This window comes from Cricetulus griseus, chromosome 5 (assembly GCF_003668045.3).
Source record: "Cricetulus griseus strain 17A/GY chromosome 5, alternate assembly CriGri-PICRH-1.0, whole genome shotgun sequence".
NCBI lineage: Eukaryota > Metazoa > Chordata > Mammalia > Rodentia > Cricetidae > Cricetulus > Cricetulus griseus.
This window is the reverse complement of record NC_048598.1, coordinates 97,228,148-97,255,093: the sequence shown is the minus strand read 5'-3', so window position 1 is coordinate 97,255,093 and position 26,946 is coordinate 97,228,148. Positions and strand designations below refer to the sequence as shown.

Sequence of the window (26,946 nt, the reverse complement as noted above, 5' to 3'; positions counted from 1 at the left end):
GACTCTCCCACAGCAGCCTGTGCATACTTCTAAAAAACGCCCTGAATTTTCGCGGGAAAAAAAACCTAGCAGCTGGAAGGATCGCGCGCTCCCGGGCTCACTCAAGTCCTCTGCCACTCACGCGGCTCTCAACTCGGCCACCCAGCTCCAGGGCTCCTGAGCGGGAGCAGGCACTCCAGGCGAGAGGATAGTGCGGATCGCCGCCGCGAGAGGTGAGTGGGTTCCAGAGCGGCTGGGCGCGCAGTGTGGCACGGCCGGCCGGGCACCCACGCGTGGCCGCGGGGCTTGCTTCCGGGGGTCCGAGGTCTTCCACCCTGGACCCTCTTCCTGGCTAGCAGCACAACGTTGACGGCCCGAGTTGGGGGGGTGCTTTGCAAACTTTCCCGCGCGTGGGATGAGATTTATAGAGAGCTATTGCCCACGCGTGCTTCCGCACCGCCTGTAAGGGAAATCAGAATTGTATCTGCCACGCTGGGTCCCCATCTCTGGCCCGGAGCACACGATTATACCCCAAAACTTGGCAAAAGTTTCCCGCGCGTGTCTCCGGGCAGGGCAGAGAGCCATGGCGCATGCGTGCTTCTCTGTCTTTTGAGGGGCAACCTGAGGGGCGTCCTCCACACTGCACCCGGCTTTTTACCCTCCCGGGTGCCACTAAGTCCGAGGGAAACGCGTGGGGTCCGGCGGGGGGAGTACACGCGGCTCCGCGCCTGCGCGCGGACGCTCCCCGCGATTCAATTGTCGCGCTCGAGTCCGGTTTCGCGCGCCCTGGCCTCTCCGAGTACGTGTCGACCAATCGCGTGCGAGGAGGGCGGGGCGTGCGACCCGGGCGCAGCCAATCAGCGGTGGGCTCTCCGGGCAGGGCGGAACTTAAACGGCGCGGCTCTGGGGGTCCGACCCTGGCGTCGGCGGCGGATGGTGTGGGCGTGGGCTCCGGGCCTCGGGAGTGTTTAAAGCGCCATCCCTAGAGGCCAGGGTCTGTGTCCCGGGGGAAGGTCAGAGTAGCCAGTTGTGCGTGGGGCCCAGGTGAGTTTCTGGCCCCGAGCGAGCGCGCGGGGGTGTCGGCCGGGACTGCCGGTTGCCATGGCCACGGCGGGGGGGGGGGTCCTGGTCCGCGCACGCGCGCGGGGGGCACCGGCCCGGAACTCCGGGGGGCGTCCAGAATGGGTTGTGTGGGGGGATCCTGCCTTCTGTGACCGAGTTTTCCCTCCTGGGAGTTGAGAAGTTCCGGTTCGCTTCGGAGTTCCCGTTACTGGGACTTGGACTGTGTGGAATGAATAAATGAATGAATGGGTGAACGAATGAATGAGCAGCAGCGACCACTTAGCCTGACCAGCGCCTTTCTCTCGCCGTTGATATTGCTTTTTTTTTTTCCTTCTCTCTCTTTGAAGTTGTGGCTTGTCTTGACTTTGGTGTTCCACGCTCAAGTGTCTCTACTCACTGGTTATTAAAACATTAAGCGCCTAATTTATGCCACCTGGTCCTCCAAGGTGCGGTCTGGTCGTGTAGAGGGGCCTGGACCCCAGAAGGTTGATCCTGGGAGCTGCTTCTTGCTCAATCAGATGTGAAGAAAGCTACTGGGGTGAGGGTCCCCCACTTGCTTGCCTGCTGGCCGGCCACACTGACTCGAGTCTCTCTCTCCCTTTGTATCCCGGTAGCATTATCGGCACCATGTGGATCCAGGTTCGAACCATGGATGGGAAGGAGACCCACACCGTGGACTCTCTGTCCAGGTTGACCAAAGTGCAGGAGCTGAGGAAGAAGATTGCGGAACTGTTTCATGTGGAACCCCAACTGCAGAGACTCTTTTACAGGGGCAAACAGGTAAGATGGGCCCGGTACGGAAGGAAGCTTTCCATCCGCCCACTGAGCTTTGTTCCAGGCACCCTGCTTCTCAAGGCCACCAATCAAGAGTGCCCCCCCCCACTTACCCCCCTCCTCAGTGCCTTCAGATGCTGGGGGGAGGGTGAACAAAGGCAGGCCTCAACACCGGCCACTGCTGGTCTCTACACTGCAAAGCTTGCTACCTTTTTAATTATCCTTTAAAGTCGTCTTCTAAATCATTTGTCTAGAGGGAAAAGTTTGAAGTGGCCAACAGAGGGCTCAAGGGGGTTGCAGATTAAAGTTTCTCCAACAGTCTTCACACGGTAGCAGTGAGAGGGGACCAGGTTTTCCTTTTGAAATCTACCCTGATCGCCCACAGCTTGCTCCCATGAGACATCAAACCCCTGAGGATCTACTTTACTCACTAATTAGAAATTTCATTCGCTTAGGCTTATGGGGAGAATGGAACTAGTGGCCCTTTGGGGGGGCAGCCCCCTAGTTGCACCTCTCCACTCCATCTCTCCAGCCCTGTGGCCTTTAAAATGGCCTTCTTTGCAGCCCAGCTGCCCACGCTTGGACTTTTTATTGTTGGCACCTGGCTGGGCTTTCTTCTTTCATTGGTGTTTTGTGTGGAGAGTAGCATGTGCTGGCATTGGGGTCTCTGGTATGGGTACATGCCTGCAAAGGTCGGTTTGGAGTTGGGTGCACTGCAGCCCGGGGTGGGGGTGGGGGAGGTTCTAAGTAGATCTGAAGTCCCTATTTCCATGGCCCGTACCCTCCTTTGTGTTTGGACAGGGCACTGCTGCCCTCTGGTGTCAGGTCTGATGGGTCCCATGGTTCATTTCTTTAACTGGCTGTGCCCAGGTGATGGCAGTGTGACTGTGACTGCCCTTTGACCCCTTTCCCAGATGTGGGGTGTTCTTGGTGCTGCTGGGTTGTGTGCTGGCAGGCCCCATGTTTGATTGCCTGCAATGGCGGCTCATTCCATACCCAGTGTACTGGTTTAGCAGTGTCTCTCTCCTGGGAACTGTAGCTGGCCAAGTTTATATTGGGTAGGAAAAGACCCAAACTTTAGTGGTCTTACCCACTGCAGAGATTCAACTCTGTCTGCTTGGCTTTCCGCTGGCACCTCTTGCTGTCTCTCAAGTCACTGGGCTCACATTTCTGGGACCATTTCATACTGGTGGAAATGCTTGTCCGGGTTCTCCCTGAGCAGTGTTGTTATATTTTTATTGAAAGACAGGGTTTCACATAGCCCAGGCTGGCCTGGAACTCAGATCTGCCTGCCTCTGCCTCCTGAGCGTGCCTAGAAGGGTGCCCAGCCGCAGCCCGAGCTACTGCCTGATCCTTTTCCTAGCCGCCTTCCATTCGGCAGCTTTGTAGGCTTTGTCAGGGAGCAGGTGGTGGCTTCCGGTTTCTGACGCAAGTTCCCCAGCTTGCAACTTCTCCAGCTGCAGCAGGCTCCTGGGGACACAGCAGGCCATGGGGGGAGGGAGCAAGGGGCTGGGAGGTGGGGACAGGCAAAGAGCCCGGGAAAGGCTGCTTCTGTGGTGGTTGACAGCAACAGAAACATGCAAGTAGGTCCTTCTTACAGAAGGTTCTAGAAGGTTTGTGGCATGCTGGCTTTCTCCTTGTTTTTGTGGCCCAGCTGCCTGGGTTCATTGAAACTTCAAAGCTAAAAGGTGCAAGATGGACAGTGTCAGGGAGTTGGTGTGTCCTGTCCCCCTTGTCTCTGAGCAGGGTCCTGGGTATGTGGGAGGGGATTCTGGGCAAAGTGAGATGTGTCTGGTAGATCTGTTTTTGTTATCTTAAAATCACACCTGGAAATAGCCTTCAATATACCCAGTACATGCAGGATTTAATGGCTGCTATGTCCCTTGCTTCTCTGTTCAAGGAACATGCATGGCCTGACTGGTTGTTATTTCATGTGGTGATGTATTACGGGTTCAGCGGGTCCTGGCTTGGTGATGGAGGCCCCAAAATTCAGCCGAGGGTCCCCACGGGGAATGCAGGTATCTCTATGTCAGGGCTCCCCACTGTTAATACAGTTCTAGACATCACCCTGGAAGCCCTTAGGATACTTCTTTCTCTCTTCATATCATCTGGTCTCATGGATGATTGACCTCAGCTATGCTGAGAGTAGTCCAGCACTTGTTGATGTGCACAGAGCCTGGTGTCCACCCCAGTACCGGAAACCTGCCATTACAGTACATAGCCAGTCTTCTCTACCTGTGGAGGCCAGAGTCAGTCTGGGCTGCGGGAAACCTTGTTCCCTAATAAAAAAAAAAAGGGTCGGGAACAGAGTGCCTGGGCCAACGCCTGTCTCAGGTTGTGGTAACACAGCATGGCAGTGGCCCCGGAGCCATAACCTTGCAAGAGTAACTTGAAAGGTGCCATCCAGCTGGGATCATGTGACAAGCCAAGTAAGGCAAGGTTCCTACCCCCTTCACAGGAGCCACAGCAGATCTCTCAGTAGTGTGGACAAAAGCTGCCAGAGCCATCTTTTGAGTGAATAGATAGGTAACGTCTCCTGTTACCCCAGCTATTCAGGGTTTCGGGTGTTTTGTCTGAAAATGTTACTTGTTGTTGTTGTTTTTGGATGCTATTATGTGTGTTTGCACCTTGGTGTGTGTGTTGGGGGGGTCAGAGGACAACATTGAGAAGGGATCAGGCTTTGCAGGGCAAGTGCTCTCACTTGCTGTGAGCGGTCTCACTAGCCTTTGTTTACTTTGATGAAGGGTCCCATGTAGCCCAGGCTGCAGTCAAATCCACTATGTAGCCAAGGATAACCCTGAATACTTGTTTCCTCTTGAGATGGGCTGACAGCACATGTTAGCACCTGGTTTATGTAGCACTGGGGATGGAGTCCAGGGCCTAGTGCACACACACTAGTACACACTTGCGCCTACCATGGGTTTAATTTTAGAAATTAGCAGGAGGTGTGTGTGACTAAGTGCTGCACTCAGTTATTGAGGTCATTGAGTGGGAGCTGGACCTTTAGGCTCTTAGAGTGTCCTGTCCCCTGTGACAGATGGCCCCAAGGGTGACCAAAACCTGGGCTCACATGCTTGAGTTTCCTAGCCTATCACTTGGCAAGTGGGATATGGATGGGGGCACTACTCGCAGACCTAGTCACATGGTAGTGCAGGCTTCTACCTGTCTTCCATGGGGCCCTTCTGGATAGTTCCAGAAGCAGCAGCCAGAAGCTGTCCAACCGGCCTTGTGAGTTCGGAGTTGCAGTTAGAACTGCAGGGTGAGTCTGTCCTAAGCAGGTCCCAGCCTTATCCTGCCCTGTGTGTTGAGCAGGGGCTGTGACCATGATGGGGCAGCCTGGTAGGTTCCTAGATGACAGGACTAGGGCGGAGGCTTATATGGTCTCATTACCCACTCTGTTGGCCCTAACTCCTGGCCATTCCAGTGCTGACCACCAAACCCTGGGCCCAGCAACTACCATATTTTGCTTTGTATATGAAAAACGTTTTAGGCATTTGCATTGTGTGTACATGAATGCCAGGTGGCCTCGGTTGTTCCCTTAGCTGTGTTCCTGCTCATAGCTGAGTAGTGTTCCACTGTGTGGATGGCACATAGCAGTGTTTGTCCATCTGTGGAAGGACTTCCTACACTGGGCACAGCGAGTATCTTCTCCCCAGCTCCCTATCCATTTTGGGATCCCCAGATCTGACCTGTGGTGTAAAGTCCCTGTGTTGGGTGACATTTGTGATAGGTGGAGTATGGGTCCTGGACTCAATGTAAGCGTGTCTTCAGGGTGGTCATGGACTTCTGACCACATTGTCCCCTAAGCTGTCTCATTCCCTTAGTCGCTAGTTCTTTCAGAGTCCCTTTCTGGCATTCAGAGTTCCTGAAGAGAGTCCCTTTCTCCTGGAGCTTGTTCCCGCGGAGTCTGGGATTCTGTTCCCGCGGAGTCTGGGAGTCTGTTCCCGCAGAGTCCTGTTCCCGCCAGTCTGGGAGTCTGTTCCCGCAGAGGCCTGTTCCCGCCGAGTCTGGGAGTCTCTTCCCGCAGAGGCCTGTTCCCGCCAGTCTGGGAGTCTGTTCCCGCAGAGGCCTGTTCCCGCCAGTCTGGGAGTCTGTTCCCGCAGAGGCCTGTTCCCGCCGAGTCTGGGAGTCTGTTCCCGCAGAGTCCTGTTCCCGCCGAGTCTGGGAGTCTGTTCCCGCAGAGTCCTGTTCCCGCAGAGTCTGGGAGTCTCTTCCCGCAGAATCCTCTTCCTGCTGAGTCCTGTTCCTGTGGAGTACTACAGAGCCTATTCCTATTCCCGCATGCACAGAATCCTGAAGAGAAAACAGTCCCATTCCTTATTGTGTCCCCCTCTCTAACAGTTTGTGCACTAGGAGTCCAGGCCTGTTCTCAGTTCTACCATAGTAGGGCCACATGGGCCTGCAAGCCTTTCTCTCACATGCCTTCCCCATTAAGATTTGGGGGATCCAACTCACTGCAATCCCAATAGTTCTTTATATGACAATAGGGTCCCTGTTAGGGACTGACCCCCTTCAGTCACTGAGTGACTCCACCCCTAAGGGAGCTCCTACCAGTGTATGTGGCTGTCACAGGGAGGTGCCTCTGACCTACAGAGGGGAAAAGAGCCCATGGTGAGATATGACATGGAAGGGACTTCTGTGGGGCCACAAATGACTCCTTGGGTCCCTAGCTCAGGAGGAGCATGGGGGAAATTGGAGGAAAGCATCAGAAAAAATTCTTAGGGACTGTGCTGTGGGTCCCCCTGGTTGCCCTTGGACACCATGGGACATAGGCTTTAGTCTGTCTCTGTAGGGCCTGGGCCCTACAGCGTGCTGGCCAACATACCCACCTCAATGCCAGGAGCTCCTCTCCTGGCAACACCATTCAGCAACACATAAACTGGCTTAATGGCCTCTGCCTGCTTTCTCAGCCTTTGTCAGGTGGAGGAAGGAGGACCAGGAGTTTGAGATGAACCCCTAAACCCTACTCAGTATTAGTTCAGTAAGTCTCCCCTGGAAGGGGGACCCCCTGGACATCCACAGCATGGAGGCATTGAGTTGCTTGTGCTCATGGCTCTCTGTGGGTGCTGACAGTGTTCTGTGTCCGCTGAGAGAGCCTAGGCCTGGGACAGGGCTTTGGCTGCCCATGTATTCCCCATCTACCCCTGCCCCATGCCAGGCCTTTGTGGAAGACAGTCTGTTTTGGATTTCCCCACAGATGGAGGACGGCCACACACTCTTCGATTATGATGTGCGCCTCAATGACACAATCCAGCTGCTGGTGCGCCAGAGTCTGGCACTACCTCCCAGTACGAAGGAACGGGATTCGGAGCTCTCAGACTCTGACTCTGGCTATGGTGTGGGTCAGAGCGAGTCGGACAAGTCGTCCACGCATGGTGAAGGGGCTGTTGAAGGGGATGACAAGACTGTGTGGGAGGACACGGAGCTGGGGTTGTACAAGGTGAGACTCCCTGCAGGTGTGTGGAGGCGTGACAGTGGCTTTCTGGATTTGCCCCAACCCAGATCTGTGCACTGCCAACCCTGACCCTCACTACACTGACAGTCATAAAAGGTACCTGCAGGTGTCACCTCTACAGCTGGCACAGCAGCTGATGTTTTTGAACTCTCTTCAGGGAGTTGCACCAAGATTAAAATGTCTATGCATTTGATAAACTGGAGGTTGGGAATCCCAGCCTATGTATTTGAGGCTGAACAGTATACCCCATGAGAGCTACCCTCTGTGATTTGTGAAGACACGGCTTCTTACCAAAGACCTGGAGTTACATGGGAGAGCCTAGTCTGGAATATGGAGACTTGGTTGTGGCTCAGCACCCAGAACCCTAGGACCACATGTGGTCCCTGCTTACTTGCTGTCAGCAAACCTCTGTGGAGGTAGTCACGGCCATCAGAGCAGAAGTGTGACTTTGACCTGAGTTCCATTCAGAATAGTCCAGTCCCACTGACTGTCCACAGTGCTGAGGTTTACTTCCAGGTGGAGTGTGGTGGCTCACACCCACAATCTCCTGTACTCTGGAGGCTGAGGCAGCGCACTTGTTTGTGTGGGACTAATCTGGGCTATGGAGTCAGACTTGTAGGCATAGCTGGGTGCAGACGCTTGTCTGGCATGTGTGGCCATATGATCCCTGTCCCACAACCTGAATCCTTGACCCTGATCCTGCCTTGCTGCTGGGTCCCCTGAGCCTCCTTGCTTCCTGTAGGTTAATGAGTACGTGGATGTACGTGACAACACCTTGGGTGCATGGTTTGAGGCCCAGGTGGTCCAGGTACAGAAGAGAGCCCCATCCCAGGAGGAGCCCTGCAGCTCGAGTGCCAGCATGACCCTGGAGGACGACATCATGTATCACATCAAATATGATGAGTGAGTGTCATCGTGAGTGTGGTCCTGTCTCCAGCACTGTCCAGAGCCCCTGCCCTGCACTCCCTAAGTGATTGCTGCCAGGGGACAAGGGTGGAGAAGCCACAGAAGGCTACTCTTGGCCTATCCTCGGTGCTGTTTCCATTTGATACTAGGTGAAGGTACTCTTACCCTAGGAGCCCAGCCATGAGCTGCCTTGCCTTGATCAGTTTTTGTTCAGTCCGTGAGGACATGAAAGATCTCTTGAGAGTGGCCTTGGTCCTAACCTTCTCAGGAGGGTCTTTGGTCTCGATCCCTGGGGCAACAGAGCAATCTCAGGTCCAGGTCCCACACAGTGACACGGGTGGTGATGAGGCCTCAGGTAGGCAGCCAAGCCATATATATCTGTGTCCTTAGGTCTGGGAGCCCCTCATGGCCAGCATCCCATAGGTGGAGGACTCTGCTTCCCTCTCCTGGTCATGCTGGTTTTCTGGTGTTAGCCCTTGACTAGAGGGAGGGGTGCTGTCATTTCTGCCCATGGCCTGGGTGGCTCACTCACCTGCCTCACATTCCCTCAAGGCAGTGGATGGTACAGATCCCAGTAGCATTAACTAAAATCTTGTTGAGATTTTGATGTTCTAACTCTGGGATCACTTGTGGCCCCCTGCTTGTTGAAATAGCCATTTAGTGTAGAAGTCCTTTGTGGAAAGATGCTTGCTGAGCTGAATTCTGTGGTGGATCTGAAAGTGAATGAATCTGAGATGGTGTAGGTCACAGCTGCCCAGAGAGCATGCCTTGCAGTGGGGGTGGGGGGTGGTACTCTGGGGTGGTCACTTTGGCTGCATTCTTACTCTATCTGCCTCCATACATGGATGTGGGGAAATACACATTCACTTTCTCCTCCCATAGTTTCCCAAAGTCTGGTCCCTAGGCCAGCTGTCCCAAGCTGCCCTGACTTGGCAGTCCTGGTGGTCCAGGGCGCATGGCCACCTCACTGTGGTGTCTGCATCACATGCTTTCTTCTGCCTGTCACTTCTCTCATGAGAAACCAGAGCTGTCTGTACTCCATCAGGCCCACCTCACTTCCAAATTGCCATCTCCCTGGTTTCTGGGATGGGGACTGGGCCTCTTTGGGAGGTCACATCTGTTCACATGTCCCACATACTTGGCCCACCAGCATAGATGGCCAGGGTCACCCAGCATGTGGTGTCCTGGGGATCTAAGGTTGGACCTTTGCTTGCAGCTACCCAGAGAATGGAGTGGAGGTTGTCAAAGCCAAGGATGTGCGCGCTCGAGCCCGCACTGTGATCCCGTGGGAGGACCTGGAGGTCGGCCAGGTGGTAATGGTCAACTACAATGTGGACTATCCCAGGAAACGCGGCTTCTGGTATGACGTTGAGATCTGTAGGAAGCGTCGGACTAGGACAGCGCGTGAGCTCTATGGCAACGTCATGCTCTTGTGAGTGTCCTTACTGGACACGGACTCTGGCATCGCCCTTACCCTCACAGCTGGCCATCCTGCGGCCCTCAGACTCGGCTTTCTAGGGTCTTGTGCATTTGTCCACATTGTTCACACTGGGAGGGCCTGAGCAGTTCTAGGAGGTCTGCCAGCCTGACTTAGTAGCTTCCTGTGTGCATGGGGACCTTCAGAGATCCAATGGCCTTGGCCTCATTTAGGCGGCACCCGATCTCACTGTCTTGCCCAGGGTCTCTCCTCACTCCTCACTCAATGCTGTGTAAATATGAGGGCCTGAGTTCAATCCCCAGAAGCCCATATAGAAGCCACTTGCAGTAGTCCAGTCTGTATTGCTAGCAGTGCTTGCTGTAGGGACATGGGCATTCCTGAGCGTCCAGAGCCAGCTAGCCCGACATGTGACATGTGCAGGCAGAAGTTGAGAATAGACAGCTGAGCATGCATGCTCTGACCTGTATGTAGGATAGTGCCCATGTTACAGAATATACACGTGCAGAAACCAGTGGGGAGAAACCCACCCCCTGGGCTGCAGCCATCCTCCTGCCTAACCCTCCTTAGCAGATCTGAAGACAGGCTTAGCCCCACAGTGCTCTAATGTTTTGGAATGTTCTGCAGAAATGATTCTCAGCTTGATAACTGCCGGATCATGTTTGTGGATGAAGTCTTCAAGATTGAGCTCCCCAATGAAAGGAACCCCCTGATTGGGGGCCCCTCGCAACGTGAGTACTGGTCGGGCCCTGAGTATACACCTCAGGTGCGGGTGGCGATCCCAGGTGGCATGGTGGCCTGCTGCAGCCCCTCTTCCCCTCCGAAAAACAGGGAAGAGTGGTCCATCCTGCCAGTACTGCAAGGACGATGAGAACAAACCATGTCGCAAGTGTGCTTGCCACGTGTGTGGTGGTCGTGAGGCTCCAGAGAAGCAGCTGTTATGTGATGAGTGTGACATGGCCTTCCATCTGTATTGCCTGCAGCCACAGCTCACCTGTGTCCCCCCTGAGCCTGAGTGGTGAGTGGTGGACCTCTGGGGTCACCTGGCACGCCCAGAAGGGAACTTAAGACAGGCCAGGAAATGGCTCTCAGCCTTGCTGCACAGTTCCTCAGTCCTGAGTTCAAGTCCCAGAACTTGAATCAAAAGCTGGGTGTGGCTGTTGCATGACCCTGTGAGCCCAGTAGTGGGGGAACAGTGACAGGAGAATGACTGGGACCTGCTGACTGCCAGCTCGGCTGCAGGCTTAGTGAGAGACAGCTGTACTAGTGTTAAGGGAATCTCTAGCTCGTGTCCCTCAGGCCTGCCACTGTGCTCTGCCCCACTCTGTTGTGACTGCACTTTTGGGGAGTTTGTTGTATTCCTGATAGTGGTGTGCAGAGGGGACCTCTTGGCTGCCTGACTCTGTAGATGGGAGACCTGGGGTTTTGGCAGAGAGAGAGGTGCTATCACATGACCCATGCCTTCTTCCTTACTCAGCATTGGAACTTAACTTGATTTTATTTATCCACCTATCTATCCATTTATTCATTCTTGTTTTGTTTTGATTTTTCTTGAGACAGTCTCACTGTGTAGTCTTGGCTGTCCTAGAACTCACTCTGTAGACCAGACTCACCTGGAACTCACAGAGATCCGCCTGCCTCTGCCTCTGCCTCTGCCTCTGCCTCCGCCTCCTGAGTGCTGGGATTAAAGGCGTGTGCCACACGGCTGTGTTTCTTGTATTTATTTGTGTATGTGCGTGAGGAGATTAGCAAGTAACTTTTGGGAGTCGGTTCTCTCTACCATGTAGTCCTGGGGAATTAAATGCCAGTTCTGAGTCTTGGTGGCAAGCCTCTGCCCACTGACCATTTCACTTGCCTTCTCAGGGCTGTTAGTGGAAGGCTGAGGAAACCTATGTCCAATAGAACATTCATAGAGATTCTGTAGGGATGGTCCAGCCTGGAGTTTAACCCTGTGCCTCCAGCTGCACACGGATGGTGGAGCATGTCCACAGCTTCCTGGAGTACTGGTCGGGCCCTGAGTATACACCTCAGGTGCGGGTGGCGGTCCCAGGTAGCCTGGTGGCCTGCTGCAGCCCCTCTTCCCCTCCGAAAAACAGGGAAGAGTGGTCCATCCTGCCAGTACTGCAAGTTTCTGATTTGATTCAGCCCTAGTGACCTTGGTTCTAAACAGCCATGTGGGCTGTGTAGTCCCTTGTCTCTGGCCTGTCTGTGATTTTGTGGGGAAGGACACCACCTGTCCTGTACTTGGACATCTGGCCATATGCAGGTGACATTCTTCTTGTCCCAGGTACTGCCCCAGCTGTCGGACTGACTCCAGTGAGGTGGTGCAAGCAGGTGAGAAGCTGAAGCAAAGCAAGAAGAAGGCAAAGATGGCCTCAGCCACCTCGTCCTCCCGGCGGGACTGGGGAAAGGTGAGACACACACACACCCTCTTGTCCCTGTCCCTGTTCCCCACTCCCAGTGCTCACACAGCTCTTTCTACATGGCAGGGTATGGCATGTGTGGGCCGCACCAAGGAGTGTACCATTGTGCCTGCCAACCACTTCGGGCCCATCCCCGGCGTCCCTGTGGGCACCATGTGGCGCTTCAGAGTCCAGGTATCCTCTGATCCCACGGGGTTCCAGACGTTTCTCTGTTGAGTCTGTGTCTCATGTGGCTTGGGGCAGGAAATGCTGCTGAGTGGGATTCAGGGGGCTGCCTGCTTTGGAGAGGGTCCCAGGTTGCAACTTGACCCTTTATCTATCATGGGCAGCTCTTTTATGGTGGCTGGACTCAGCCATTGGGCCAGTGTGCTTTTGTCAGGGACTGTCATCTTGGGGTCTGGGTAGGGTCACAGTTCCCAGGAGATGCAATGGGTCTTTTGGTGGTGTTCACAGGTCAGTGAGTCTGGTGTGCATCGGCCACATGTGGCAGGCATCCATGGCCGGAGCAATGATGGTGCCTACTCGTTGGTGCTGGCTGGTGGTTATGAGGATGATGTGGTGAGCGCTGCGCCTCCTTCACCACCATTTGGTGTCCTCCCATCCCCTGCCCCCCCCCCCCCCCTTAACTGCCTCTCACTCTGCTCTTACATGCCATCCACCACAACTGATCCATCAGCAGTCACGCTTAGCTCTGAGCGGCCTGTGGGAATTCTGTGTCATTCAGCCCAGTCTCCACACTGGGGCCTGCCCTCATTGCTGGCCATGCTGTCAACATGTTTAGTCATTCCTGTTGGACCTAACAGTGTCCCCAGACAGCACGAGTGGCAGGCAACATACGTGGTTCATCTCTGCCAGAGAAAGAGATGCCATGAGGTATTACCTATAAGCACAAAAATAAGTCAGTTTTATGAGGAAAGAAAGTCAACTTTAAGGATGCTGCCGCTGAGTGTGATGAGGGCGACAGGAGGCAGGCTGACTTCTGAGTCAGAGCCACCATGTCGGGTGTGATGGCTGCTTAGTTGGAAGGGAAGGTGGGAAGTTAAAGGGTGGGGCACACATTGCGCACCTGTGGGTGTAGCCTCCCTCTAGGCAAAGGGAGCATCCCAGGTTCAGCAGCATCCGGGCATGTCAGGTGCCCCGTCTCTACCATCCACCTCTAGAACTTCACGTCTTCCTCCTGCTGAGTCTCTGTCCCCCAAGACATGTAACTCCCCTGGCACATGTTACCCTCTTCTTCCTGGGGGTCTGACACTGGGTTCCAGGGCATGGCACCCTTTGTCTGTTCCTGTGCCTGGCTTATGTCACTGCTTGCGCCTTCAGTGGCCCCTCAATGTTGGAACAGGACTCTGGCATTGGTATCTGTCTGTCACAGGGACACAGACAGGGTGCCTGCATGGCTCTCCTGGACCCGCTGGGTGCCACTGCTTCCGAGTCCACACCTCGTGTCCTTGTTGAGTTGGGCAGGGCTTACCCCTATGCTGAGGCTCACGTAGTTCCTCTTCCCCATTGCAGGACAATGGCAATTTCTTCACTTACACGGGGAGCGGCGGCCGAGACCTCTCAGGCAACAAGCGCACCGCAGGACAGTCCTCTGACCAGAAGCTCACCAACACCAACAGGTTTGTGGAAGAAGCTCGGCATTGTGCTGAGTGTGCTGGTCCCATGTGCTTCTCGTGTGGCAGCAGGTGATGGGGACACAGGTTCTCTATTTGTATCATGGTGGATCTCTGTTCTGGCCACAGTCCCAGCCATGGGTATCAGTTCCATCTCAGTCTGGAGGTGACATTCTGGGCAGGGTCCTCTGTATTCTGCTCTGCTGCAGTTAGGGTGTGGCTCGGCTCAGTCTATGGTTATTGCATCAGATCTTCCATCTCTAGTTTAGAGGGACAGGTTTTGTTACTGTAACAAGTCCTGAAAAGTGTGAGCCTATAGGGAAGGAAGGGCTCTGTTGCAGTGATGAACCCCTAGTTGATACACAGTACAGGTTTTGTTACTGTAACACATCCTGAGGCTGTTTGCTTAGCGCCCAGGTTTCCCTGCTGGGCTGTGTACCTGGGCTGTCTTGTGTTGGTTGAGCTGTTGTTTTGAGGCTCCTGCTAGGGGGCAGCACATGGCTGAAGTGTGTGGTATGTGGGCAGGGCATAAGAATGGAGAGGATACTGGAGTCCCACAATCCTATGCTAGTACCTGCGATGCTGCCAGGCCCACCCCGTAAAAGTTCCGTTCTCTATAGCTCTGCCCTGGGGACCTAGCCATCAACACAGGGACTTCTGGGGACATTTAAAGAATTATTTCATGTGTGTAATTGAGTGTTGTCTGCAGGTTTGCACTACTTGGGTGCAGTGTCCACAGAGGCCAGGAGGGCATTGGACCCCCTGAGTCTCAAGTTACGGATGGTGGTGAACCGCCATGTAGGTGCTGGGAGTCAGACTGGGTCCTCTGCCAGAACAGCGAATTCTCTAATCACTGCAGGTCCTTTTGGGGACATTTAGATCAGACAGTCACCTCTGGCAGCTTCGCCTATGCCAGCGATCTTGTCCTGTTGTCCTGTTGTGAGAGGTCCATGTATCTATGGATGCCAGGGTGTGCCTCTGGGGGGTGGACATGTTATGACTTCCCTAATGTGTGTTGTGTTTCCCCAAAGGGCTCTGGCACTAAACTGTGACAATGTCATCAGTGAGAAAGGGGCGGAGGCCAAGGACTGGCGCCAGGGGAAGCCGGTGCGTGTGGTCCGCAACATGAAGGGAGGGAAACACAGCAAGTACGCACCCGCAGAGGGCAACCGCTATGACGGCATCTACAAGGTGAGCTGTGAGCACCTGCCGTGTCCTCATGCCTGTGTCCCTGAAATTCCTGTGCCACACTGCCTACCAGCCACACTGTCTTTTCCGCAGGTGGTGAAGTACTGGCCAGAGAAGGGTAAATCTGGCTTCCTTGTGTGGCGCTACCTCCTTCGACGGGATGACACGGAGCCGGGGCCCTGGACCCGGGAGGGCAAGGACCGCATACGGCAGCTGGGGCTCACTATGCAGGTGTGTGGCCTGGAGGTCAGGGGTCAGGGGCTTCAGCTCTCCCTCTCTTAGGCTTGCTTCTATGAAGCTTGTTGCCCATCATGGTGGGAGCTGGGAGTGGGGACACCTATTCTGCTTGGCTTCCCAAGGCCCCTGTCTCCTTCAAACCAACTGCCAGAGTCAGGAGCAGTGGCCTAGGTCCTCAGAAGGCCGAGACCAGCCTGGGCTTTATAGCAAGACCCTCTCAACAAAACAAACACAGGGCTAGGCCTGCAGTTCAGTGGGTAGAACATTCTCTGCACAGTCTGCATTTTGTCCCCAGCACCAGGTAAATCAGGCACGATCAGGGGTTCAAGGCCAGCCTGGCTTACATGAGATCATGATCAAGAAACTCAAATAGGGGGCTGGAGAGAAGTGGCTCAGTTAAGAGCACTGGTTGTTCTTGCAGAGTACCACCACAGTTTGAGCACACCACCTGTCTGCCTCCACACTGTCTGTACACACCTGGTGCAGACACACTTGGAGGCAGCACACCATACACTGAAAAATAAGTCCAAAAATGACGTTTGTGGGTGGGTGTGGGCACACAGGTGACACACCCACCCAGTCACACATGCAGCTAATGGTTCTGCCCCTCCAACTTCCGACTTCCAACTCCTCCAGAATCAGCTGAAAGAAGCTACCAGAATTGATAGAAAACAGGCAGTGGGGTGTGGGGGGTGGGCAGGTAAGGATAGAGAGTTCCCAGCAGCCATCTCACCTCTTTTCATCCAGAGCTTTTCATCAATCACTTGGTGGATGCTTGTCCTAGGGCTCTAGTCAGGCTTCCATTGTGTTGGGGACTGACTATTTAAGGAATGTTACTGGCCTGTGGAACATGATGGCACCTGTCCCCAGTTGTTAAAGGACTACACTAAGTGTATAGCAGGAGTGTGTGTGTGTGTGTGTGTGTGTGTGTGTGTGTGTGTGTGTGTACGTGTGTACGTGTGTACGTGTGAGTGCGCACACAGGGTGAGGGACTGGAACAGGGTCAGTGGTAGGGCTGATGAGTTTAGTTTTTCTTGGTTTTTCGAGACAGGGTTTCTCTGTGACTTTGGAGGCTGTCCTGGAACTAGCTCTTATAGACCAGGCTGGTCTCGAACTCAGAGATCTGCCTACCTCTGCCTCCCGAGTGCTGGGATTAAAGGCATGCGCCACCAAGACCCGTCTGAGTTTAGTTTTTCTTTCTTGGTTTCTGATGTTCTTACTCTAACCTAGCTGGACTGTAACAACAGTCCTCCTCCCTTAGTCTCCTGGGTGCTCGGGTCACAGATGGGGTGCCACTACACCTGGCTTCATGTAGCCCAGGTTAGCCTTCAAGTTGCTACATAGCCCAGGATGACCTTTTAACTCCTGACCCTCTCTTGGGCTCTAGTGCAGGGTGACAGGAGTGTGCTATCACCCCTGGCTTTAGTTTTGGGTAGGGATCTTCCCCACATAGCCCAGGACTCCTCCCTCTTGGAAGCCTGGGCTATGTGGGGAAGATCCCTGCACTGTTACACCTGTCCCTCATGCTTGTCCAGTAATCCCATCAGGTGCCCAAGAGCTCACTGGGTGATGGCACTGTGACCCTGAAGGATGGACTGAGCCCTGACTCTTGTCCACTACCTCTCTCCCTTCAGTACCCTGAAGGCTACTTAGAGGCCTTGGCTAGCAAGGAGAAGAGTAGGAAGCGCCCAGCCAGGGCCTTGGAGCAGGCACCAACATCCTCCAAGACCACCATGTCCAAGCGGAAGACCACAGGTGGGTGCTTGTCCATCCCTGGCGCCTGGTCTGTTCACTAACACTGCTGGACTCACAGGCCTTGTTCTGTTCACCCCCCTCCCCCCAGGCCTGGCCAACAACACACAAGTGTCCAAGAAGAGCAAACTGGAGCCCTACACACTCCCAGTGCAACAGGCCAACCTCATCAAGGAGGACAAGAACAATGCCAAGCTGTGGGATGACGTGCTGAGTTCGCTTCAGGGTGGGCCGGTGAGCCATGGGTCCCCTCCCCCTGTGGGCAAACTGGGTTGCAGTCCATGTCCTAGCCTGTGCAACACTCCAGTGTGGCCTCACATAGCCCGTCCTTTTGGTGTGCAGCTGTCTCTGGAACTTTGCATGTCTCCACACTAAAGTTCTGTCCCCTTTTAACATTAATTAGCTTCTGGCACCCACCATCCTCTTCCTCTGTGGTTCTGATGACTCCAGGGACATCCTGAGAATGGGACCTGGAAGCTTTGTCTTTTTGTGATGGCTCTGGTCACTGAGGCTCATCTATGTTGGACACAGGGATATCAGAATACCTTTCCCTTTTCTGCTTGAATAATACTCCTCTGGGTAGACTACCTTCTCCAGTGGCTGTCCATCCATCAATCACTCAGGGTCATGTAGGCTGTAGTGTGCCACTGTGGCCTAGGTGCACACATTTCATTTAGCCCCTGCTGTGCTTGGCTTAAGTGTGTCCCAGGAGTGGGATTGTGTGTTGGTGAGAACCCATTAGAGCAGAGCATATACAGTGGGTCCCTGCCAGGATGTCTGCTCTCCTGTTGAGGCTAGCTTCCCTGACTCATACAGGGTCCAATGAGGTGAAGCCTCTACTCCTTAAGAACTGTGATTCCCATACAGTAGGTCCAGAGCTTGCTTATACATTTAGGGCCGAAAGCCGAGGCTCCGAGGCCAGGTCAGCTGCCCAGGGCTGTCACCCTGTGCTGTCTGCGGCCTAATGCCTCATTCTGCAGTGTCCTCAGTCTTTGCTGAGGCTCAAGGGGATTAGGGGTTTTTGTCTTGTGGCTGAGGCGAGAGTGATAGACATGTTTCCTTCCACACCCTTTCTGCAGTATCAGGTTTTTCTGAGCAAGGTGAAGGAGGCTTTCCAGTGTATCTGTTGCCAGGAGCTGGTGTTCCGGCCCGTCACCACCGTGTGTCAGCACAATGTCTGTAAGGTGAGGAGCAGGCACAAGGCTTGGGGAGCCACTCTCAACCCATGGCCTCCACTCTTGGGGTGTCATGGCTGTTGCCTCAGCCTTATGCTTCATAGAGACCTCAGGCCCCATAGACTCACCCTCTCCAAGACATTGCCAGGGACTACCAGTTAGGAGCTTGAGAGTCCTGAGTGGGTGCATGAGGGTCAGGAGGGAGCCCCAAGTGCCTTTGTGGCTGCTCCCAGCTGTCTCCTTCATGCTGCCCATGTCTCCTGCAGGATTGCCTGGACAGGTCCTTTCGTGCCGAGGTGTTTAGCTGCCCAGCCTGTCGCTGTGACCTAGACCACAGCTCCCCAACCCGGGTGAACCAGCCTTTGCAGACCATTCTCAACCAGCTGTTCCCTGGCTATGGCAGTGGTCGGTGATGCCACGAACCAGGCAGAAGGCCCTCAACACTTCTCCGAGTTCGTAGTGGGCTTAGTTTGGAGGTGTTGTCCTTCTACGTCTGCTCCTGGCGACCCGTCCGCCTTGCTCACCAGTTAACCAGGCATCTGCAGGAACCCCGTGTTCTGGCTACCAGTTGGACCTCTGTTATTTCTCTCTCTCTCTCTCTCTCTCTCTCTCTCTCTCTCTCTCTCTCTCTCTCTCTCTCTCTCTCCTTTTCTTTTTAATACAAAGCCTGCAATTCTCCCAGAGAAGGGAAAAAAAGAAACCTGCCTTTTTCTTTGAAGATGAATTTAGAAACTGTTCAGCCCCGTACCAGACCAATGTCATGTTGTCGGGAGTTCTCACCCAAACCAGCTTCCTAGAACAATCCTGCAACCATCTTTGAAAAGATATTTTCCCAGCAGCTGGCAGCTGCGGCCTAATGAGTGCATCCCTTGGGCCTTTGCAGAAGATCTGGAGAGGGCCCTAGGCTAGCCTCATCCCTGGCCTCAACTATCCTCACGGGGGTTGCCTCTGGGGCCTAGCTGACACTACCTCAGCAGGACTTGACTGGCCTCAGGCTAGGGCACCAGCTGAGGCAAAGCTGACCTAGTGCCTTTGGCTCATTGCCCTTCCCCACTGTCTTTAGCACTGAATTGTCGGATGCCTGCCTTGGAAGTCTGGCTGCTGGGGTGCTCACTGGCTCTGGGTATCGTAGAGGTTTGAGGTGTAGTGACCAGTTCTCATCTTGTTTTTGTTTTTTTAATGGGATGAATAGTTTTCCTTGATGAATTTCTTTTATAGTTACAGCCTGTACTGAGGAAGACTGTGACTGCATGTTTTGTTTTGTTGGTTGGTTTTTGTTTTGTAACTTGTTACTTTACCAAAGTGTGCAGGCCATACCTCAGTAGAACATGGAAACTGAACACGTAACCAACCACAGGCAGACTGGACAGCACTGTTTTAAGGGTCATGGCTTTTGTTAGATTGTTAGGGGAAAAAAAAATGAAATTCCATGTGTTCATGTGGATGTTTTCTAAAGTTCAATATTTTTTTGTTCAGATTTTAGATCTCAATAAATTTTTTTCTGCAGATATATTTGAATATTTGTGTTTATTTGTTTTTGAATTTGTGGTGCTGTTATGAAAATGAGTTGACTGATGAAACAATTGGCATAAGGGCACTCTGATGTCCAGGGCACACACAATTCGGTTGTTCAGACAGCTGTTCACTCCTACATGTTGGCTCTTTTGCTACAATCAGCACCATCCAGTAGGTCAGAGAGAAACTCCATAGTCCTGAAAGCAGAGAACAGTATCATCCTAGCCTTTGACTGTTTGCCGGTTCCTGTTCTGGAAGGTTCTACCATGGTACAGATGGCACTATACATAGGTTTGTAGGAAACCTGATGTTGAAGATGAACAGGGAAAAGTGCTAACTTGGGAGACTATAGTCCCTGGTCATGGTGGGCGGAGGCTGCTTCTGTGGTTTCTGGTGTGGCTGGCCTGCCTGCATTTGTCACAGGCACTGCAGGCTGCAGAAGGGTCTGGGCTCCTGTAGAGGGGTGGGTGGGTAGATGGGTGGGCTGGGGCATGCCTCCTATCTATAGCACAATAGGTTGCTCAGAATGGTCTCAGGAGTGTCAGCTGCTGGTCTCAAGCCAAGGATAAGTCTGCTGTAAAAAAAAAAACAAAAACAAAAAACTTACACTTAAGGGGTTGAAGAGTTCAGAGCACTGGCTGTTCTTGCATTTGATGCCCAGCACCCACATGGTGACAAAACAACCCACTTGTAACTCCAGTTTCAGGGCATTTGATGCCCTCTTTTGGCCTCTGCAGGTATGCACACAAAATGTGCAAGTAAAACACCCATGCACATAAGTCTTAAAATTTAAAACAGTGCTAGTGACCTTTGGAAGTACATTTTCACCATGTGGGACCTGGGGATGGAACTTGGGTTGTTGCCTTTATGTACACAGGGAACCCTCTCACCAACAACTAGGTTACCTTTAAGGAGCATGGGGTGGGGGGTGGGGGAGATAGCTGGGTGTCGTACAATATGCCTGTTAGCCTGTATTTGGGTGGCAGGAAGATCTTGACTTCAACATTAGCCTGGGCTACATAGTTACACCCTGTCTCAAAACCAAAATATGCTGGGCATGGTGGTTCAGGTAGATCTGTGAGTTCAAGGCCAGTCTGGTGGACAGAGCTGTGTTCAGGACAGCCAGGGTTACACAGTGGAACCCTGTCTCAGAAAAAAAAATCCAAAACACAATGATTCTATCCTTAGCATGAAACAGCGAAAGGCTGACCTGGAAGTCGGGTGTACTTCTCTTTCTCCAGTGCTACAATCGAGGGCACGGGCCACCACTTAGAAGATTTTTAGAAAATTTTAATCATATGAACATGTGAGTGGGTGCCTCTGGAGACTACAGGTGTTGGGTACCCTGGAGCAGGAGCTGGTTGTAAAGCCACTTGTCACAGGTGCTGGTGTTTAAACTCTGGGACAGCAGGACAGACACCATCTTAACTGCTGAGCCACCTTCCCAGCTGAGGCAAGTGTCTGTACCACTCTGTAGACAGGAATCCCTAGGGCAGAGCAAATTGAATAAAAGCCACTCCTAATTAAAAACAACTATGGGTCCTTCACATAGGTCATGTGCCCTTGAAAATATGGTGGCGGACTAATATGGCTCAGTGGTTAAGAGCACTGACTGTTCTTCCAGAGTACATGGCTTCCAATTTCCAGCACCCACATGGCAGCTTACAACCATCCGTAATGAGATCTGGTGCCCTCTTCTGGCCTGCAGGCATACATGCAGGCAGAACACTATACATATAAAATAAATTAAAAAAAAAAAAAAAGCAGATCTTGGTGATGGCTATATATGATTCTCTTCCTTTGCACTGAGTTTGTGTGTGTGCCCATGCAGGCAGATGTGTACCATCTGTGGAAGCTGAGACAAAGGACTCTTCACCGTGTGGGGGGCCTAGATGGACAGCTTACTGAGCTGTCTCACCTGCTTGTTCAGACAGGGTCTCATTGTGTAGCCATGGCTGTCCTGGATCTTGCTCTGTAGACTCAGAGATCCACCGGCCTGTGTCTCCCAGTCAGTGCTGCGATTAAAGAGTGTGCCACCCTTGCTTAACTGAAGAGACAGACTGGCCTCCAACTCTACAAATTCAGGATGACCATGAGTGCAGGGTGATGACAGGCATGGTAATGGTTGTTTCCCTTATAATTGTCCACAATGAAGAACAAGGAAAAAAATTCAAGGGCCATCCAGCTTGGAATAATTTATGCATAACCTTGGGAGTTAGTGAATGAAGGGGGGGGCGCAAATATCTTGCTCTAAGAAGGGTACTTTTCAGATATTAGATGGTAAAATCAAAGGACTTCTAGGCACACCTTCACCCTTGCTTGCTCAAGTATAAAAGAAATAACAATGGTGGACCAGCAAGCTGGCTCAGTGGGTAAAGGTGCTTGCAACCAAGCCTATCAAACTGAGTTTGATCTTGGTACCCAGATAGCAGGAGAGTTAACTCTCAAGTGGCCTTCTGACTTCTACAGGGCATATACACACAAAATAACAAGCATTTAACACTACAAATGCACACTGGTGGGGATGATATTAGACCTTAATAAATGCTCCATAGAGCCACGGCTGTAGCTGGAATCTGGGTGCCCAGCTCCCAGTTTGAAATACTGAGCTGGAGGGAGCAGAACCGAGGAAAATCGAGAAATAGAGAAAAGAATCTCTCATTGAATTATTGCAAAGTTCTCTGTGGGTATCGCTATCATTTCATGGTGGGAAACAAAGGCCCAGTTAGGTGACTTCCCCAGAGGCACGGCCCCAGCTGAACTCACGCACGTTACAGGGGACGGCGCTTTGGGGACACTCTGTACCCTAGTTCGGGTGCTGAGGGCTCAGCACAAACCTGTGCTCAAATCACAGCTCCGGGTCTTGATCCACCGGGTCTCGAACCACTGTCTCTCTGTTCTCGGACCCGGTGCTGATGTTGTGCCGGGTATCACGTACTCAACAGCCTCCTGATAACAGGGCGGGGTCCGGAGCAGCAAGACAGTGATTGACGTTCAGTCCTAACCAATCGGTGCCCAGAGGCTGTACCAAACACCAATCGGCGCTTCTCTCAGCCGGGTCCTGAGAACGCGCTTGTCAATCTGCCTGCGCTCCGTGCTATACTAGACCCGACCTCTGTCGGATTGGCTGCGTGTCTTTTGACGAACGTGCTGGATACCCACTGAGAGCTTAGCCGGTCACCGGGCACGTGAGTGGGTGCCGGAGCGTCCTCGTAGTTGGACCAATGAAGGGAAGAGGTCGTGCTCCTGAGCCCGCCCCAGGTCGTGGAGGGCGGGGCCGTGTGGTGTTGATGGGGGGAGGGGCGGAGCTGTCAGCCTTCACCAGTAAGCGTGCGGGCGTGGGCTGGCTGTCCAATGGAGGCCGAGGAGGGGCTGTCGCCCCGCCCCCTTAAGCTTCGCCTCCCCGCCCTAGGCGCTTGCTGAGGGCTCGGCCGCGAGCGAGCGAACGATCGAACCAGCGAACGAACAGGGCGAAGGCAGAAGCCCAGCGGCCTGAGCGAGCGAGCGAAGCCCGGCGGGGGCGACGCGACGCGGCTGAGCACGCGCCGCTCAGCCCGCTGTCCACACTCGGGGCCGCGCGCGCCGCGCCAGGTGAGTGTGCGATCGGCGGCGGAGCTCCGCAACTTCCAGGCCCCTCCGGGGGGCCGCGCAGCCGCCATGCCTGCCCCCGCGCCGCGCCTCGCGGCCACCGCGCATACTCTAGGCCGAGGCTTCGGCTGCGGCCTACTCGGCTCCGCGGGGCGGTGGGGTACGCCGGGCTTTTGTCCGCTCGGACGAAGCTGCTGTTTGTTGATCGACAAAGCGATTGTGTGCCTGGGAAAGGAGGGTGTGTTTTTTTTTGGGGGGGGGGACGGGGGCCGGACAAAGGCGGGGCGGGGGCGGGGCGCCGCGTCCCCTTTCCAGGGCACAAAAGATGACAGCGTGGGTGGCCCGGTCCAGCTATCCCTTTAGCATCTCCAAGTCCTTAAAAATAAGAAAACCCACTCCAAGCCCTTGCTCCCCCCACTTGCATTTTGGTTCCCTTTAGGGGACACTAGTGCTGTCCCCTCCAAACACCCCATCCATCATGCCTTCCAAACTTGACCCCCTCTTGTCCCAGAATCCCTAAATCACCATGTAATCTGCATTTTTTTAATTTAAAAGAAAAATAGTGCACGTATCTGCTGTTGCAATGGCAGCATTCCTACCTCGCATCCGTCCCCAGGTCCCTCTGCCTTCCAGCCCCCTTCTCTCTGTAAAGCCATGAATTGTGCAGTTGCCTGCATGCACACCCGTCCAGGGCGTCCCCGGCAGACAGCCCCTGTTTCTGCTTCCCGGGAAGCCAGCAGAGCCGGGGACACATGGGCATGGTTTTTCTACCGTAGTGTGATGGGGGTTTCTGGGGGATCTGCTGGGCGGCTTCGGTGGACCAGGTACAAGTATGAGTGTCCCGGTTTGCAGATTTGATGGTGTAACCGGTGTGCTTTGGGCATTGCCGGTCCTGGGCGTCCCCTTGTCCCATCTGTCTGACTGGGGGAGGGGAACGGATGGCATCGCTTTAATAATTCAGTAACACCTGGGGAAGTGTCTTGCCCGAGTTGCTAGTTTTTTCAACTAGCAGGAGGGTGGATTCTGTAACATGTTTCAAAAAGCAAAAAGACGTGTCTTTCCCTGTGTGCAAGTGGGGTTTGCTCAACCTGCCGCCTGCAGCCTGGTGCCTGCACCTTCTTAGGCTCTGAGGATCTTGGTTGCAGAAGGTTCAGGGCCCCGGGATGTCTCTGTGTCCCAGTAGTTGTGTATCTGACAGTCCCCGGACTGGAGTCTGCACCGTCCCCAAACAGCTCTTGCCTCAAAATGGGCTCATTAGGTGGGTCTTCAGAGGTTTTCTCCCCCACCAGCAAAGGGCTAATCACTCTCTTTAATTCTGTGGTAATTGCTGCCTTCAGAGCCACCAGGAGGGCGTGTCCCCAGACAGGGCCAGTGTTTTCTTTCCCACCCTGAACTAGCAGCAGACAGCTTTCCTCGTCCCCTTTCTTTTTTCCCCAAACCTGTGGATGCCCTGTATCAAAACTTGCAAGGTCCCTTTGGAAGACACTGGGTGAGTTTCCATGCACTCCCTGGAAGGGTATAAAGCCCGAGGCAAGAGATTGGGTTGCCCAGATTGCCATAGGGTGTTTTGCTGTTTGGGGTAGAAGTGTTCCTGTACCAGGTGTTCTGTGTACCTATGTGTGTATTCAGGTGCACCTGTGAGTGTGTGTGTTCGGACCTGGGAATGTACAGGTCTAAGTGACAAGTGGTTTTCTAATCTTTTTCTCTCAGGGTGATGACTGCTCAGGAGACATCCCAGTACACAGAGGGGTCTCCAGAGATGCAGTCACTGTCCCCAGCCCATAGCCTGTTTCCTTCCCCATCCCAGGGGCCCTCCATGCTTTCAGCGTACCCAGCCCTGACCTAGACTTCAGGTCTTTGCTCCCCCTCCTCTGCTGGGCTCTGGCCCCCTTGTTTTGCCCTCCCCTTCCCATGTTGTCCTGGGAGCCCCAGCGCTGGGGAAGCCATCTGTCCCTGTGCCATTTGATACCTGTGGGGAGTCACCTGGCCCATCAGTTGGCAGGTTGTGCAAAGCCTCACTCCAGGGGACTGGGGCTCATTGGGAGTGCTGGGAGGAGGCTGATTGAGCCAGTCCAACACCCACAGGTCACATGTGGTGAGGGGCAGAGGTGTGGGCCACAGGATACTCCCGATGGTTGTCTAACCATCTGGAGGTGGGGTGGAGAGTTCAGGGCCTGGTGGCCTTGGGCTTGTCACTTGCTCCAGAACCAAGGTCAGAACCACCAGTACTTACAAACCTCCTAGGAGCAGGGGGCGGGAGCAGACTGTAGCAGATGGCCAGCCTCTGGAGAGACCTGTCACCACAGGGCCTGGGGGTGGGGTCCTGGGCTCCATCCACCATCTTGAAGTTCAAATCATGCATGGTGAAGTTCCAGAGGTCCTGCAGGCAGGTAGGTGTCTTTCCTGCTCTGTCCAGCATCCTGGCTCCTTTTCTATCTGTAGAGTGGGCGCCCAGCATGCTCTTGTCCTCAAGTGGCCTTGAGGGTCAAGGGCAAGGAGCCGGGAGCTTGGAAGTCTTCTGCTCTGCTCCACTGTCCCCATTGGCTCAGTCTACTGTGGCCAGGTCACCCCTGGAGTGGGCATTCAGGATACTTGATGTGTAGCTGGTCCTCATCTCCACATGAGATCTGGGGCTTGGACTTCAGCCCTGTACATCCACCTGCCTCTTTGTCCCAGCTCCCTCCTCCCTCCCCATCCCAGTGCCTAGTGGTTCTGTTTGCTCCTGTTGCCCACTGGCCCTGTCTCCTGTCCAGGCCTGTGATTGCACAGTCGGGATTTGCCTGTGACCAGCCTTGGCTCCCCACACCCACCCTGTGCAGGTCCCATTCTGCAGCCTTGGGTCTGTGGAGGCGGCACTGATACCCATCCCTTTGCTATACCCCGTCCTGTTGCTTTGATCAACTTGCCACTAATCAAATTGGGTTGACTCATTTCTTTAATCTTGGTCTTCTCCTCCACAATGATGCCTCTGAATTTGTGGGGGTGTTCCTGTGCTGGCTGCTTCGGGGAGGGTAACAGGAACCCAGTGACTTGCTAAGCCTTAAAGTAGTGTCCAGCAAGGCGGGTCACAATGGTGAGGCCTGAGACCCTGGCTCCACCCCAGTGTCACAAAAATGACTTTAAAGTAATGAATTAATTTTTAAAAAGACGTCTCCGATGAGTTGGTTTTCTATTCACCCCCATTGGGTGTGGCCTGCTCTGGGACCCTCTTCTTGGCTGGATAAGGTGTCAGGGGCTCTGCCATTTTCCAACCTGCTGTGTCCTTTCCAGTGGGGACAGAAGAGCATGAGACATCACTACCCAAAGTCACTCCAGAAAAGTAAAGTCTACTAAAAAGTGAAGCTTTGGGGCTGGGGCTGGGCTGAGTGAGCACACTGCATGCCTAAGCATGTGCTCAGCATTGGGTTCCAACTGGGTATGGATCCTAGCACTCAGGATGGTAGAGGCCGGAGGATGCAGAGTCCCAGGCTAGCCTGGGATACATAGAGTGACCCTGTCTTGAAACACAGCCACAAAACCATGGCCAGGAAAAAGGCTGCTGTGCAAGTGGAGGCCCAAGTTCAGATATGAGCACTCACATAGAACCAGCCATTGCAGGTGTGCCTGCAGCCCCAGCGTGCACCACAGGAAGCTGGAGGCAAGAGGGCCTCGGGGCAGCCAGCCTGGGCCAAATGATGAGCTCCATCTTCAGCATCGACCAGGAAAATAAGGTTGAGGGTGATGGAGGACACCCATGTTGACCTATGGCTTCTACCACACATGTATAACACCCCCCTCCCTGCAAAAAAAAAAAGCCACAAAGAAACAAGACTAGTGTGTGGGGGTGAGGCTCAGTGAGTGCTCA

General features: G+C 53.8%; 2 protein-coding genes and 1 long non-coding RNA gene across 13 annotated transcripts in view; 2 read left to right on the top strand and 1 right to left on the bottom strand.

Annotated features, from left to right (window-relative positions):
* Positions 1 to 79: 79 nt before the first annotated feature.
* On the top strand, positions 80 to 19,511 carry Uhrf1 (ubiquitin like with PHD and ring finger domains 1). 5 transcript variants are annotated; one of them, XM_027416863.2, is made up of 17 exons: positions 80 to 212; positions 1,656 to 1,821; positions 7,013 to 7,255; positions 8,013 to 8,173; positions 9,393 to 9,608; positions 10,239 to 10,342; positions 10,419 to 10,629; positions 11,899 to 12,022; positions 12,101 to 12,208; positions 12,488 to 12,592; positions 13,547 to 13,653; positions 14,679 to 14,838; positions 14,929 to 15,066; positions 16,707 to 16,827; positions 16,916 to 17,058; positions 17,904 to 18,008; positions 18,266 to 19,511. In XM_027416863.2, exons 2-17 carry the CDS (start codon positions 1,669 to 1,671, stop codon positions 18,410 to 18,412), a joined length of 2,346 nt encoding a protein of 781 aa, XP_027272664.1. In that variant the 5' UTR covers positions 80 to 212; positions 1,656 to 1,668; the 3' UTR covers positions 18,413 to 19,511. The 5 variants fall into 5 exon arrangements, with proteins under 5 accessions (XP_027272664.1, XP_027272662.1, XP_027272663.1 ...); XM_027416861.2 differs by lacking the exon at positions 80 to 212 and adding an exon at positions 874 to 1,023; XM_027416862.2 differs by lacking the exon at positions 80 to 212 and adding an exon at positions 1,119 to 1,227.
* LOC103160499 lies at positions 19,508 to 22,608 on the bottom strand. 2 transcript variants are annotated; one of them, XR_004770097.1, is made up of 3 exons: positions 22,352 to 22,608; positions 19,853 to 20,088; positions 19,508 to 19,711 (listed from the first exon to the last, which is right to left on the bottom strand). It is a non-coding gene; the product is annotated as an uncharacterized LOC103160499 (long non-coding RNA). The 2 variants fall into 2 exon arrangements; XR_003485598.2 differs by having other exon boundaries at positions 19,508 to 20,088; positions 22,352 to 22,593.
* Positions 22,609 to 22,921: 313 nt separating this feature from the next.
* The window catches only part of Kdm4b (lysine demethylase 4B), an 87,680-nt gene continuing 83,655 nt past the window's right edge, over positions 22,922 to 26,946 (top strand). For 2 of the 6 annotated variants that reach the window (XM_027416852.2, XM_027416851.2), the window contains exon 1: positions 22,923 to 23,105. The gene's annotated coding sequence lies outside the window, so the exon portion shown is untranslated. Of the gene's footprint in view, positions 23,106 to 26,946 lie in introns of all 6 variants that reach the window. The other 4 variants (XM_027416855.2, XM_027416853.2, XM_027416854.2 and 1 more) reach the window with 3 other exon arrangements.

Bases quoted from the DNA above. Each gene is read 5' to 3' on its own strand.
- Uhrf1 (XM_027416859.2), top strand. From the start codon at position 1,468: ATGCCACCTGGTCCTCCAAG. The intron at 1,488-1,655 runs GTGCGGTCTGGT...GTATCCCGGTAG, and splicing joins ATGCCACCTGGTCCTCCAAG to CATTATCGGCACCATGTGGA. The intron at 12,023-12,100 runs GTGAGACACACA...TCTACATGGCAG, and splicing joins CCCGGCGGGACTGGGGAAAG to GGTATGGCATGTGTGGGCCG.